The sequence below is a fragment of the Candoia aspera genome, chromosome 4, assembly GCF_035149785.1.
Source record: "Candoia aspera isolate rCanAsp1 chromosome 4, rCanAsp1.hap2, whole genome shotgun sequence".
NCBI classification, from domain to species: Eukaryota; Metazoa; Chordata; class Lepidosauria; order Squamata; family Boidae; genus Candoia; species Candoia aspera.
This window is the reverse complement of record NC_086156.1, coordinates 94137529-94149614: the sequence shown is the minus strand read 5'-3', so window position 1 is coordinate 94149614 and position 12086 is coordinate 94137529. Positions and strand designations below refer to the sequence as shown.

Genomic DNA, 12086 nt, shown 5'->3' with positions numbered 1-12086 from the left:
GCAGAGACACAAAGAGAGTTAGAGTAGCCCCACCCGAGAGTCTCCTGGGTTATTTCCCCTTAGGTTAGTTAGAATAGCTTTAGTCTGGCAAGATTTTGTCTGTATGGTTGGAGCAAATAAAGGACTAGAGTTTTGGAATACACTGACTTGTCATTGTTCTTGGGCTGGCCCTGATAGGAGTTGCTCTATGAAACTTTAGGAAGTGGAATTTTCTAAAGATGGTAACTGAACTATGCACTATAATAAAACACAGAAAGAAAGTTACTTTTCTTTCCTTATTAAATGTTCCTTCCTGTTCACCTCGGGCCTCAATAAAATGATATAGCATTTGGGGGAAAATATACATCCCAGTAAGCCAGCACTGGAGGATAAGATAGAGAAGATCTCCACAGCTATCATGTACTTTCCTTTCATGCTCAGATAAGTTGGAACAAATGACAGCCAAACGCTGCAAAAGACCAACATGCTGAAAGTGATGAACTTGGCCTCATTGAAACTGTTGGGCAACTTCCTGGCTTGGAAAGCCATATGAAAGCTGACACTAGCCAGGAAACCCATGTAACCCAGGACACAGTAAAACATGATCACTGAGCCCTCGTTGCATTCCAGTATGATTTCCCCCTTCCGTGAGTGCAGGTCTGTATCTGGGAAAGGAGGAGAGGTACTCAGCCACACGATGCAAATTCCCACCTGCATGAAGGAACCCAAAAGGACAATAGAATTGGCCAGTCCCTTCCCTACCCATTTCCTCATTCCAGAGCCTGGCTTGGTTGCCATGAATGCCAGAATCACAGTCATGGTTTTGGCCAATACAGACGAAAGGGCCACTGAGAAGATGATGCCAAAAGTCATTTGCCGGAGAAGGCAGGTCATCTTCTGAGGCCTTCCGATGAATAGGAAGGAGCAGAGGAAGCAGAGAAGAAGGGAGAGGAGGAGGATGCAAGTGAGGCTCCAGTTATTGGCTCGGACTATAGGAGTCTCTCGATGCATCCAAAAGATTCCAAGCACAAAGGTTGTAATCAAAGAGAAAACAATAGCCAATACAATAAAGAGGATTCCCAAAGGTTCTTCATAGGAGAGATAGGTCAGTACTTTGGGAATACATTGATTGTGGATCTTATTGGGATACTGATCTTCTGGACATTTCATGCAGGCATCCATACCTGGAAAAAGAAAAAAAGAAACTCTTTTTTAAATACATCAGAATTTTGTATCACTCTATAGGGCCACCCCTGATTTTAATACCTGCTAACTATTTAGTGAAGATAGGACAGGAATTCTCCTCTTTTAATGCAAAAAGATACAACAATCTCATATTCATTATTGTAATATGATTACAATGTTATAGATATCTATAAGAACTTTATACATACTTTTGAAGATATTTGTGCACTCTTTCTATGCCACCAGAAACAGTGGCAACGTTGTGAAATTCCTAGGAATGTACATGAATTATAAAGTTGATCTATGCCTTTAAAAATAAATTTAGATTGTATATTCCATTAAAATCTACATTTTTGTTTTCTTTTTTTCTGATCTTTTTTGAGGGAGAATAAACAATAATAAATCCAATTTCTTGCATACAAGCTCTTACTTATTCCTGTACTAATTTACTCATATACCTTTGGAGGAGGGAAACAGAGGGTATTGACTGAAAATAAGAAGCAAAGAAAAATCTTTAATTAGCTCAATACATTTATTTTTATTTTTCTCAAAGTATTATCACCCAAAATGGTAGTTTTATCATGTTATCACCAAACTCTGGGCAAATAGTAGATGTATCCTTAGGACCAATGTGATATTAAATCAGAACAACAGTACAACTCATATTAGTGTTTTTAATCCTGTTTGTACACATGCAAAATGAGGCAGTTATTAATAGACTCTTTATGTGCCATCTCAGTTTGGAGCAGCAGCATTTACAGCTTCAGAGATATCTAAGTTTTTAGAAATAAATATGATACAAATAGATCAATCTGATATGCAAATTTAAAGAATGGATGGAACGAGAAATTGGAGAAGCCTATTTTGTCTAAACAATGAAAAATAATCTTAACAATTGCATTAGAAGATTTAATGGATCATGTAATATTTTTATTGAATAAAACTGCTTTTCTGTTAAAAAAGAAAAACTAAACCCTCCTTTTGTTGGAACTACATACCCATTACATGGAAACTGATAGCTGAGCAATGGAAATAGATTCCCCATGCTTTCCTTTTGACCTGGAGACTAGTCCTTTGACATTGGAAGGTTAAAGATATGGCCCAGATTTCAGTGCATTGAACACCTGATATTAGCTAGACCTATGTATGAATTCCTTTAAAATTCATTTATATGCAGATGACTACAGTAGAATGTGGTCATAATAAAAAAAAATCTTGTTTATAACTTTATTTACATATATACAGGCATAAGAAGTGGATGGATGGATGATGGATGGATAGATGGATATTATCATTGTGATTTTCTCTCTTTTTTCTTTTTTTACTTTTTACTTTTTGCTGTTTTTTGTTTTGTACTTAAATAAATAAGGGCACCGGGGTGGATTTTTGCTGCTCAGTTAGCCAAAGTACTCACATTTCTCTGTCCTACCTATTTTGTCAGAGATCTGCCCTTCTGGACATGGAGCACAATCGTAGCAGCAAAATTTCTCTCCCTCCTTCTTCTTTCTGCTGTAGCCCGGATAGCAGTGGTCATTGCACACAGAGAGAGGCAGCACCTAAACAGAAACATGTGTGAGAGAAACGGAATAAAACCCCTGCATCAATACAGCTTTCCCAAACAAAGAATCCACAACTGGGATGTGGAAGGAGAAGAAAATGAAAACAAGAAAAATCTGGGAGAGGAATTCATCTCAGCAGGATTGGAAAAAAAATGTTATTTTGAATATAAATCCCCAACTACAGTATATCCAAACCTTATAATGACTTATGATTATTTATTTATTTATATTTTGAATTTCGTCACTGCTCATCTCACTCAAAGAGTGACTCTGGGCAGTTTACAATAAAACTAAAATAAATACAGGTTAAAATACAATAAAAACTGTATTCTTAAATAACAATATAAACATAAATATAAATTCCAAGATGGGGATGTTAAAAAGTTCTTAATGAAATTCATGTAATTCATAGGATAGTCTTCAAGGCATTAACCACCCCCAGGATTGCTTACCCCTCTTCATCCCTTTCTGTAAGGCCAGGAGAGTGGGTGCCTGCCTCACCTCTAGGGGAAGAGTGTTCCAAGGTGGGGAGCATGGCAGAGAGGGTGCATCTCTCTCCCTGAACAAGTAGGATGGGTCAATGTAATGGGGAAGAAATGGTCCTTCAGGTAGGGGGCTTTGATACTGTGAATTTATGCCCCAGATGAAGATAAAACTGCATTTTACAAAGGACTTGTGGATAAACTTTTGGATTTTACGTATGAAAATTGGTGTCTCCTGGGGGACTGGAACGGAATGGTTTCCCCACAAAAAGATAGAACTTCTGAGAAAAATATTAAAATAACAGTGGGTAAATTACCAAAGTTTTTTTTTCTATTTATTTAATAGATAATTTGGAGTTTGTTGATGCATGGAGACATAATAATGGAGATTCGAAGGAATATACCTATTTTTATGAAAGACATAGATCTTTTTCAAGAATAGATACTGTATATTTGAATTTCTGAGACTATGGCTAATAATGTCTATAAAGTGGAGATATAACCAAAGACATTTTCAGATCATAATCATTTTACTAACTTTTAAAAGAAAAAATGGATATTTTAGATGGAGATTTAATGAGATGTTATATTTAAAGGAAACAGTGGGGGGGAGGATTGTAAAAAGAAGTTAAAGGAATTTTTTGAGAATAATCTTAATAGAGGTACAGAAGACTTAAGGATGGTTGGGGTGAAGTAAAGCTCTTGTAAGAGGATATTTTATAGAATGCAATAGTGAATTTAAAAAGAAAAGGCAAGAAAAAAATGCAAATGATTCTAGATGAGATTAAAAAAAAGACGAATTTTAAAAAATCTCCAGGGATGATAACTATAATTCATCAAATTAATACATAGGTAATTATCTATGTTAACAGTGAGAGAGATGGAAATAAAGATGAACTATGCAAAACAAAGAAATTTTGAATTTGCAAATAAACCAGGGAGATGGTTGGCATACAAATTGTGAAAAGAAAAAAGAAACTGATATTAAAGTTACAACAGAATACTGTAATAACAGATAATGTGAATATGCTGAAAGTATTTCATCAGTATTATACCTCTTTATACAAAGGTCAAGATATTTCCTTGGCAAAAGTGGATGAATATTTGTAGAAACAGAATTTACCAAAGATTACAAACAATCAGAGGCAAATTTTGAATGGACCTATAACAAGGGAGCTGGGTGAAGCTATCAAAAAGACTAAAATTTCAGCTGAAAGGTTGAAAATAATTTTACAGGATTTTATTTGTGAAAATCAATGCATGTTTTTACCTAGAAGACAATTATGAGATATTATTAGAAACATTTTGAATATCTGGAGTACTTGGAACAATATAATGAAAAACAAGCTGCATTGATATTCTTGGATGAAGAGAAGGCCTTTGACAATTTTGACTTTTATTTAGAGTTCTGGAACATGTGAACCTTGGAGATAATTTTATTAAATAGATAAGGTCAATTTATTCTTCCCAGAAAGCACAAATAATTGTTAATGGAGAACTAACAAGACCCTGTGAAGTTCAAAAAGGGACAAGGATGTCCACCGTCTCCACATTTTGTTCTTGAGGTATTAAATAGAGACCTAAGACAAGACCGGAGAATTATGGGAATTAAGATTTTTAAAAGAATCTTGTATGTTAAGGGCATTTGCAGATGATTTGGTGTTGATTTTAGAAGATCCACCAGAGGGGGTAGAAGCATTAATGGATAAACAAAAGGACTTTGGTATATTATCAGGCTTCAAGATTAATAATCAGAAGACAAAAATGTTAACAAAAAATATGAAATTATAAGATCAAATAGAATTCATAGAGAAAACTGGTTCTAAGATTGAGAAAAAAGTAAAATACTATGACAAATATGAAGTGTATGTTATTTCATACTTATACATACATACATATATACATACACACATACATTTATATTTTTATATTTATATTTATATATATGTAATTATGTTAAAACATGGACTGAAATTAAGAAGGAAATCTTAAAATGGGAGAAATTAAACCTATCACTGTTGGGGAGAATTCCTGTGATAAAAATGAATGTTTTGCCTACAATGATGTTTTTGTTTCAGACAATACCTGTTTTGACAACAGATGTACCATTTAAACAATCACAAAAAGTCATACCTAAATTTATAGGGCAAGGGAAAAAACCACAAGTTAAATACAATGTGCTACAAGATGCAAAGGAAAAATGAAGGTTGGGTTTACCAGATTTGAAATTGTATTTCGCTGCTTATTGTTTGGTCTAGATGAAAGAATGGATGTTGCTGAGAAACAAGAAACTTTTACAGTTAGTCATGACCTGAGGTTTGGAGATTTATGGTACCTTAACTTAAAATTAATGTGGACATTAAAAATCATTTTATTAGACATGCCACACTGAGGATATGGAAGAGAGATAAACCCAGGTTGGGCCCAAAAACACCTTTGTGGACCTCAGCTCAAGAAGCATTTTATAGATGAGAAACAGCAGACAAAGGCAAATGGTTGATGTACCATGACTTACTCTCAAGGGGAATTTAAAATTAAATTAAGAGAACAACTAATAGCAGAAGGATATACCTGTCAATGCTTTTGCCATTTACGGTTACTTGAAAGATTTGAAATGGATAAAAAGACTTACGATATGAAGCAAACTAAATCAGAATTTCAAATACAATTGTGTACTGGTGATGAGCATGTAATTGCTAAAACGTACAAACTTTTATTGAAATTGGAAACAGAGGAAGAATAGGTTTAAAAAATTATGATAAAGTAGGCTAAGAATGTTGGTTATAATATACAGATGGGAAAATATGTGGCTAAAAGGGCTGAAATTTATGTTGTTATGATCTCAAAAAGAATTTTTATAAAAAAGATGTATTGTTGGTACATGATGCCAGAGAAACTATCTAGAATGTATAAAAGCACTTCAAATGTATATTGGAAATGTGAACAGCATGAAGGGACATTTTATCATGCTTGGTGGACATGTAAAAAAGCCAAAAAAAAAATTGGATTCAAATACATACTTTGATACAGAGGATATTAAAGATCAATATTCAGTTGAAGCAAGAACTTTTCCTTTTAGGATTAATGGATAAACAATTAGAAAAAAGCCATGGAAGATTGTTTCAGAATAAGATTATTGTGGTGAGATTACCATATGCACAGAGGTGGAAAGATTCAGCATTACCCACAATGGAGGAACGGCTGATCAAGATGATGGCACTTGCTGAAATGAATAAATTGACTTCTTTGATTAGAGAAAAGATACTAGGTACATTTATTGGTGACTGAAAGACTCTTATGGACGTTTTGCATAAAAATGAAAAAAATGAACTTGTGATTTATGGTTTTGATGATTAGACAGGACAGACAATAGAAAGAAGAGTAATATGATGTACTGTTAGAGAGAGAGGTTTAAAATGTATTATACTTATAACTGCTATGAAGAATATTGGAAGCCACTTCCTTTTTTCTTTCTTTTCTATTTTCCTTTAACCTTTTCTTTTCTTGCACTTTTTGCTTTTTCTTTGATTTCCTTATTGTCCCCCTTTCTTTCTTACTTCCTTTATATTAGTTTGTGTTAGTTTTTAATCTTCTTTCTTAAAAGCTTTAATAAAAAATATTTTTTGAAAAAGGAAGCATTAATCTTAAAACCTGCCATTGGTTTTAATTGATGCTCAGTTGCGTATATAGAGAATGTTACACCTCATCACCTGAAAGGCTCCAGAAAGGCCAAAACACTTTCTTCAATTACTGCCATGTATTTGACAATTGCTTCAAAGGATGCTTTATCTTTGTCTTTAGTTGAGAATCTGCAGCTTCTTCTCACCTGATTAAAGCTTCTGTGCCATACAATTTGATTGTCATTAAGGGTTAATTTTCTGCCTGGTGGAGCCTGAGGTTCCAATGTTCCCACCTTGACTCGAGCAAAGGAATTATTGGGGAAAGTGATCCAGTTTACAACATCAAAACCTGTAATTAATTCTCTGTTTTCATCAAAACTCATAGTGTCTCCCATACTGTTGTTGAATACAATGCTTTTCAAGAAAGAGTGAAACTATATGGGAAAAAAAAGAGTAACAGCAAGGGTTTGAAATCACAACTGCATAAAACTATTTCAAATGGGACTACCCTGCTTTGAAAAATACAGAGGAGGATCTAGAGTATCATAGATAATACACATTTAAAAATCACGTCCTCTCTCTTTCAGGTTATACCCACTGGATTCATGAACAAGCATTACCCTTAGAGATTTAGAATGCAGGTTTCACTCTACCACTCATGTTAGCCTCTTTTCTCAAAATACTGAAAGTAGGTATTATCTTCCAGAAGGAGATATAATTCAGGATTTGAACAAGGACCTCCCCAAAGCATGAGTGAAAAGAAACAACCATGTTGATTTTGCTTGTTCTGCTTTGCAACCACTCCTTGTCCTTCTCTAAGATGTGCAAAACTCAACCTATTCTTGCTTTTGCAAATGGAGAAAGACTCTAAGCTCAGCTGCTTCTCATCTGGCACTGGGAAAGCTGTGAGAAGCCTAAAGGAAGAGATTAGAAACAATAGGGATGCTTAAGGAAGGCAACGCACATTATTTCTTCAAGCAAATCACATGGCCTCTTTCAACTTAGTTAAGACGATTGCATGAACATCATATGTATCAGCCAAACTATTAACCTCCTAGCTTCTCTGCTTCAAGGTCAATCTCTGCAAGCCATGTTGAGTATATCCTATACCAATTATAATAAGTGTTGTGACAAGTGTCTGTTGCAAGAATTTTCAGGAGCATGAGAGAAATTGACTCACAAAGAATGGTCTCACTGGGCAACCTACAGTTTGTGGGCTGCTTAAAATCTGCATACACCCCACAATATATACTCAGATAGTGCTCTTGAAATTTCATGATGAAGTGACCAATCTTCATTGGCATAGAAGGGTCATCTACATTTGCTAACCCAATCTGAACTTTTGATCATATTTTTTTCCAACTAGGGAAGCATTACAGTCTTATTAGCATCATTCACCATAGCATTCTTAGGAGTTAGAGAAACATGGTGGCCCCATTGAACAAAAAAGATTCATGTTATAGAAACACAATAAAGTACCTGCCATGCCTTTAATGAAATTAAATGATGAAATCCCACTGTCTCTGCTCCCATTAATCTTCTACCTCTGGATCTGGACTTGAGTAAGACATGCAAGGAATGTGCCATGATATAGACTGCATTGTAGATATTGTAATTGTAACCATTCATATTCATTTCAAAAAATGTACTAGGCAGGCTCTCTAACTTCTCATCCCCAGTGCACAATAATTTGTTATCTTCATTTACACTGGAAATGTGTAATGGGCAGTCAAATGCCTGCTCCCAAAAATTCTGAATGAAATTATCTTCCTTTGCCCAGAATGGCTTTATGCTGTGAACAAATTCTTGGAATCCAGGTGGTTCTTTTGAGCGAATAGTGAACGAAAGAGCACCATGGAAACTCTGTATATCCCAAAGCCTCTGAACGGACATTGATTCAAAATTCCAGTGGGATGTAACAATCCACACTTTACCCAGAGATGGTGATAAAGTAAAAGTTGCTAGAAAGATTATCATTCTCAGATTCTGCATGGATGGAGGCGCACCATATACAAAGCACACACGGACATTTTGATCGCTGAAAAGTTGAACATATCTTGACTTCATTGAAATCAACTGTATATATTCATCAATATAAGTCCGCTTTGGTGTTCTAAGTATGAAAGCATAACAAATATTGTTTTGGGAAAGCAACGGTACAATTTTCTGCAAAAACATGTCTCCATAGTCATCATCCACAGCCAAGAGCCCAATCCATGTCCATCCAAAATGCTGGAGTAACTGGATAATCCCAGTGTATTGATGGACTTCATTTGGGAGCATCTGGTACAGGAATGGGAATATATTTTTGTCACCATGTAGTGGTATAAATGTTCCATAAGCAAGCTGAAAGGAAATACATAGCAAATAATCAGAAGTGAGAAGCAAGCATAATCAGAAGAGAGAATACTAAATTAGAATACTATTTATTATTAGAATACTAATAACCCCTTGCGGGCTATTTTTGGTGCCCCTAGGTCGGCACATCTAACACCGTTGCTGCGCGAGCTGCACTGGGTGCCAGTTTGCTTCCGGGTCCAATTCGAGGTGTTGGTTATCACCTTTAAAGCCCTACATGGCATTGGGCCAGGTTACCTTATAATAACCTTACTTTATTCTTAAGGGTGGCTTGCACCCTAGAGCCTCTCCCACCAGCCTGTATTTTATACCTTTCTTGGATTCTATATTTATTTACTGTATTTTATAATAACTGTTTTTATGAGATTTTAATGTTTTTATTTCAAGCTTGATTTTATTGTAAACCACCCAGAGTCCCTCTTTTGGGGGAGATGGGTGGTGGTTAAATTTGATCAATCAATAAATAAATAATTTAAATGGGATCCACCCTCAAAATAGCTAAGGGAGAATGTAGGCACTCAAGAGTTGCTGGAGATTATCCAGTGAGATCACATGCCTGCAATGTTATATCAGCTACAAGGGTTGCCTGTATGTTTCTATGTCTTCATTTTAACTGCTCTGATATTAACTGGTAGGCAAAACACTTAAAACCTAACACAAGACCAAAAGTCAGGCATTTATGATCTACAAAAGAGTCTTCTTGTTTGACCACCTGAAGGGAATCAAGCAGCAGGTAGAAGAGACAGAGTATGTTCTGTAGTGGCCCAACCTGTTTGGAACTCAATGCCAACAGGTGTTTGACAACATAGGTTTCACCTAGATTGCCCCCTGTCAAATATGTAATCATCCCTCAGTTTATTCATATTTACTGTATATTTATTGAATGTACTGTGCAATTTTCTCCTAGTGTACAATTTTCTCCTAGACAAAGTTTTAACTCTGAAAATTAGCCTAAAGGCACTTTAAGAATGGAAGGATTTAAAGAAATTTGGGATTTCTAGGGAGCCATCTCAAGGGCCTACCTGTGGAATCTTGTAGTTGGCAAGAACAGTGGCCATGATGGATGAAGCTTCTGTCAAACGTCCTCCAATGGCAGCAATAAACTTTTTCTTCAAATCACAGGTAAAGTTGGGAACAAACCGCTGGTGCATACAAAGTAGGCTCAATATTGCCTTACAGGTTATCCTTGGAGTGAAATAATTGTTCACAATGTGGAAACCCAATGTGATGTTCCGTAAGAGTTCAGGATCCTTGTTGATCTCTTTGACAGCAAACACTAAAGCAAGGATTTGCTGATATTCCTTTGTCAAGGAACTAAAAAAAAAAACCCTACCAACTTAATTAAATAATATAGAAAGTGTATTTGTATACTCTTATCCTTTTTTAGATCTAGGGTACTCTCTGCTACAAAGTCACGAAGTTCAAAGGAGACCATAGGACCAGCGCTGAGAAGCAGCCACCTCAGACTGCAGGTGCTGAAATCCAGCAACAAGGGATGGAGGAGACCCCAACACATGACATGTTCTTCACCCTTTGAATAGCCTAACCTCTACAGAAGGGTTGCTACCTCTTGTCCCATTGCTAGTGTTTGAGAAAAGGCCACTTCAGATGGTGTCTGAAGGGAATGGGAGAAGGCAACACTTGTCCCTGCCTTGGGGTGACAGAATAATTTGGGCCAGACCAAAGAGAAAGAAAGTTAATCTCCTGGAATAACTTAAGAAACAGGTTACAGCCCAAGACTGACATGTCAATTAATTAATTTAAATAATATTACTTTCCCCTTAAAGAGAGAAGTAGTGTGCTTTGATTCTGTTTCCCAAGGTTATTCTTCTTATCTAATATGTAGTCTTATTATAGAATCTCCTTTCCCTGTCTCAGAAAATATTAAGTATTTGACAGTCACTTACTTCACACATTGGGTTAAGATGTGGTGTGCTTTAGCTATGATTTGCTCAGTCTCCTATATTTGGCAGATAGACAAATTGTCTGAAACTATTACAAATGATTTATCAATCACAAAGGCTACATTCAGAAAACATCTCAGTGAAAATCAGAGGAATCATATATGGATTTAGGGCAGAGTGTGAAGCCACATGGAGTTTGCTACTCAGTAGCCATACTTAAAAAAGAGAGCAAACAAATTAACAGAAAATTCCCAGTGATATTGGGGTTATGAAAATTTTCAAAGACTTATCACTTTATAATCCTGTCGCTTAACTTTTTTCCCCCAATTCTTTTGCACTCAGTGGTCTGAAGAGAAGAAAAATAGAATTCCTTACACCACTTCATTGATCAACGTCTGAGAGGGCTCTTCTGTGAAGGAAGGGCTGTTGTGAAAGAAGAAGGCTTGAGTGGCAATTGCCCCAATGATAACATTTCCTGGCTGAGCAAATTGATGGGGTATAGGAAGTGGGTCATCACGTATGGTACAATTGATGGCGTGTGTCTTGCATATAACACAGAATAGCAACACAAGGTGCAACATTGCTATCACCCCCATCCTGTTATTGACAATTCTCATCCGGAGAAAGACAGATGTCCCTATACAAAAAAATACCCTGTCTCCACAACATGAAACTCCGTGGCATCAGTTTTCATTATCCTTACATATATGGCCTCCAGGACTGTTGCCACAGTACTGGGATGTTTTCTCCAAATAGATTCTATTATTTTTTTTGTGACTGTTAGTTTTCAGTCTGTATGCATACACATGTGGTTTGTCTGGGCTTTCAGCTGCTTTCAATTATTTAATGTGCTTTCAGTGAATGCCATTAAAAAAAACAGGTTTTATCTTAGAGTAGCTAGTTTGAGATCCTCACTTCTTTGTTTGGAAGAGAAAAACAGGATGATTTTTCTCATTGTCATTATATTAAATTAATTAAACTCTGCCCTGATGACCATGT

General features: G+C 35.8%; 1 protein-coding gene across 1 annotated transcript in view; it reads right to left on the bottom strand.

Moving 5' to 3' along the window:
• Nucleotides 1–261: 261 nt before the first annotated feature.
• Nucleotides 262–12086, bottom strand: part of LOC134496681 (vomeronasal type-2 receptor 26-like) — a 29897-nt gene continuing 18072 nt past the window's right edge. The window contains exons 3-7 of the mRNA XM_063302392.1: nt 10206–10497; nt 8305–9171; nt 7032–7259; nt 2594–2720; nt 262–1163 (exon numbers count right to left, since the gene is read on the bottom strand). Of these exons, the coding sequence (XP_063158462.1) occupies nt 262–1163; nt 2594–2720; nt 7032–7259; nt 8305–9171; nt 10206–10497 (2416 nt within the window). The remainder of the gene's footprint in view (nt 1164–2593; nt 2721–7031; nt 7260–8304; nt 9172–10205; nt 10498–12086) is intronic.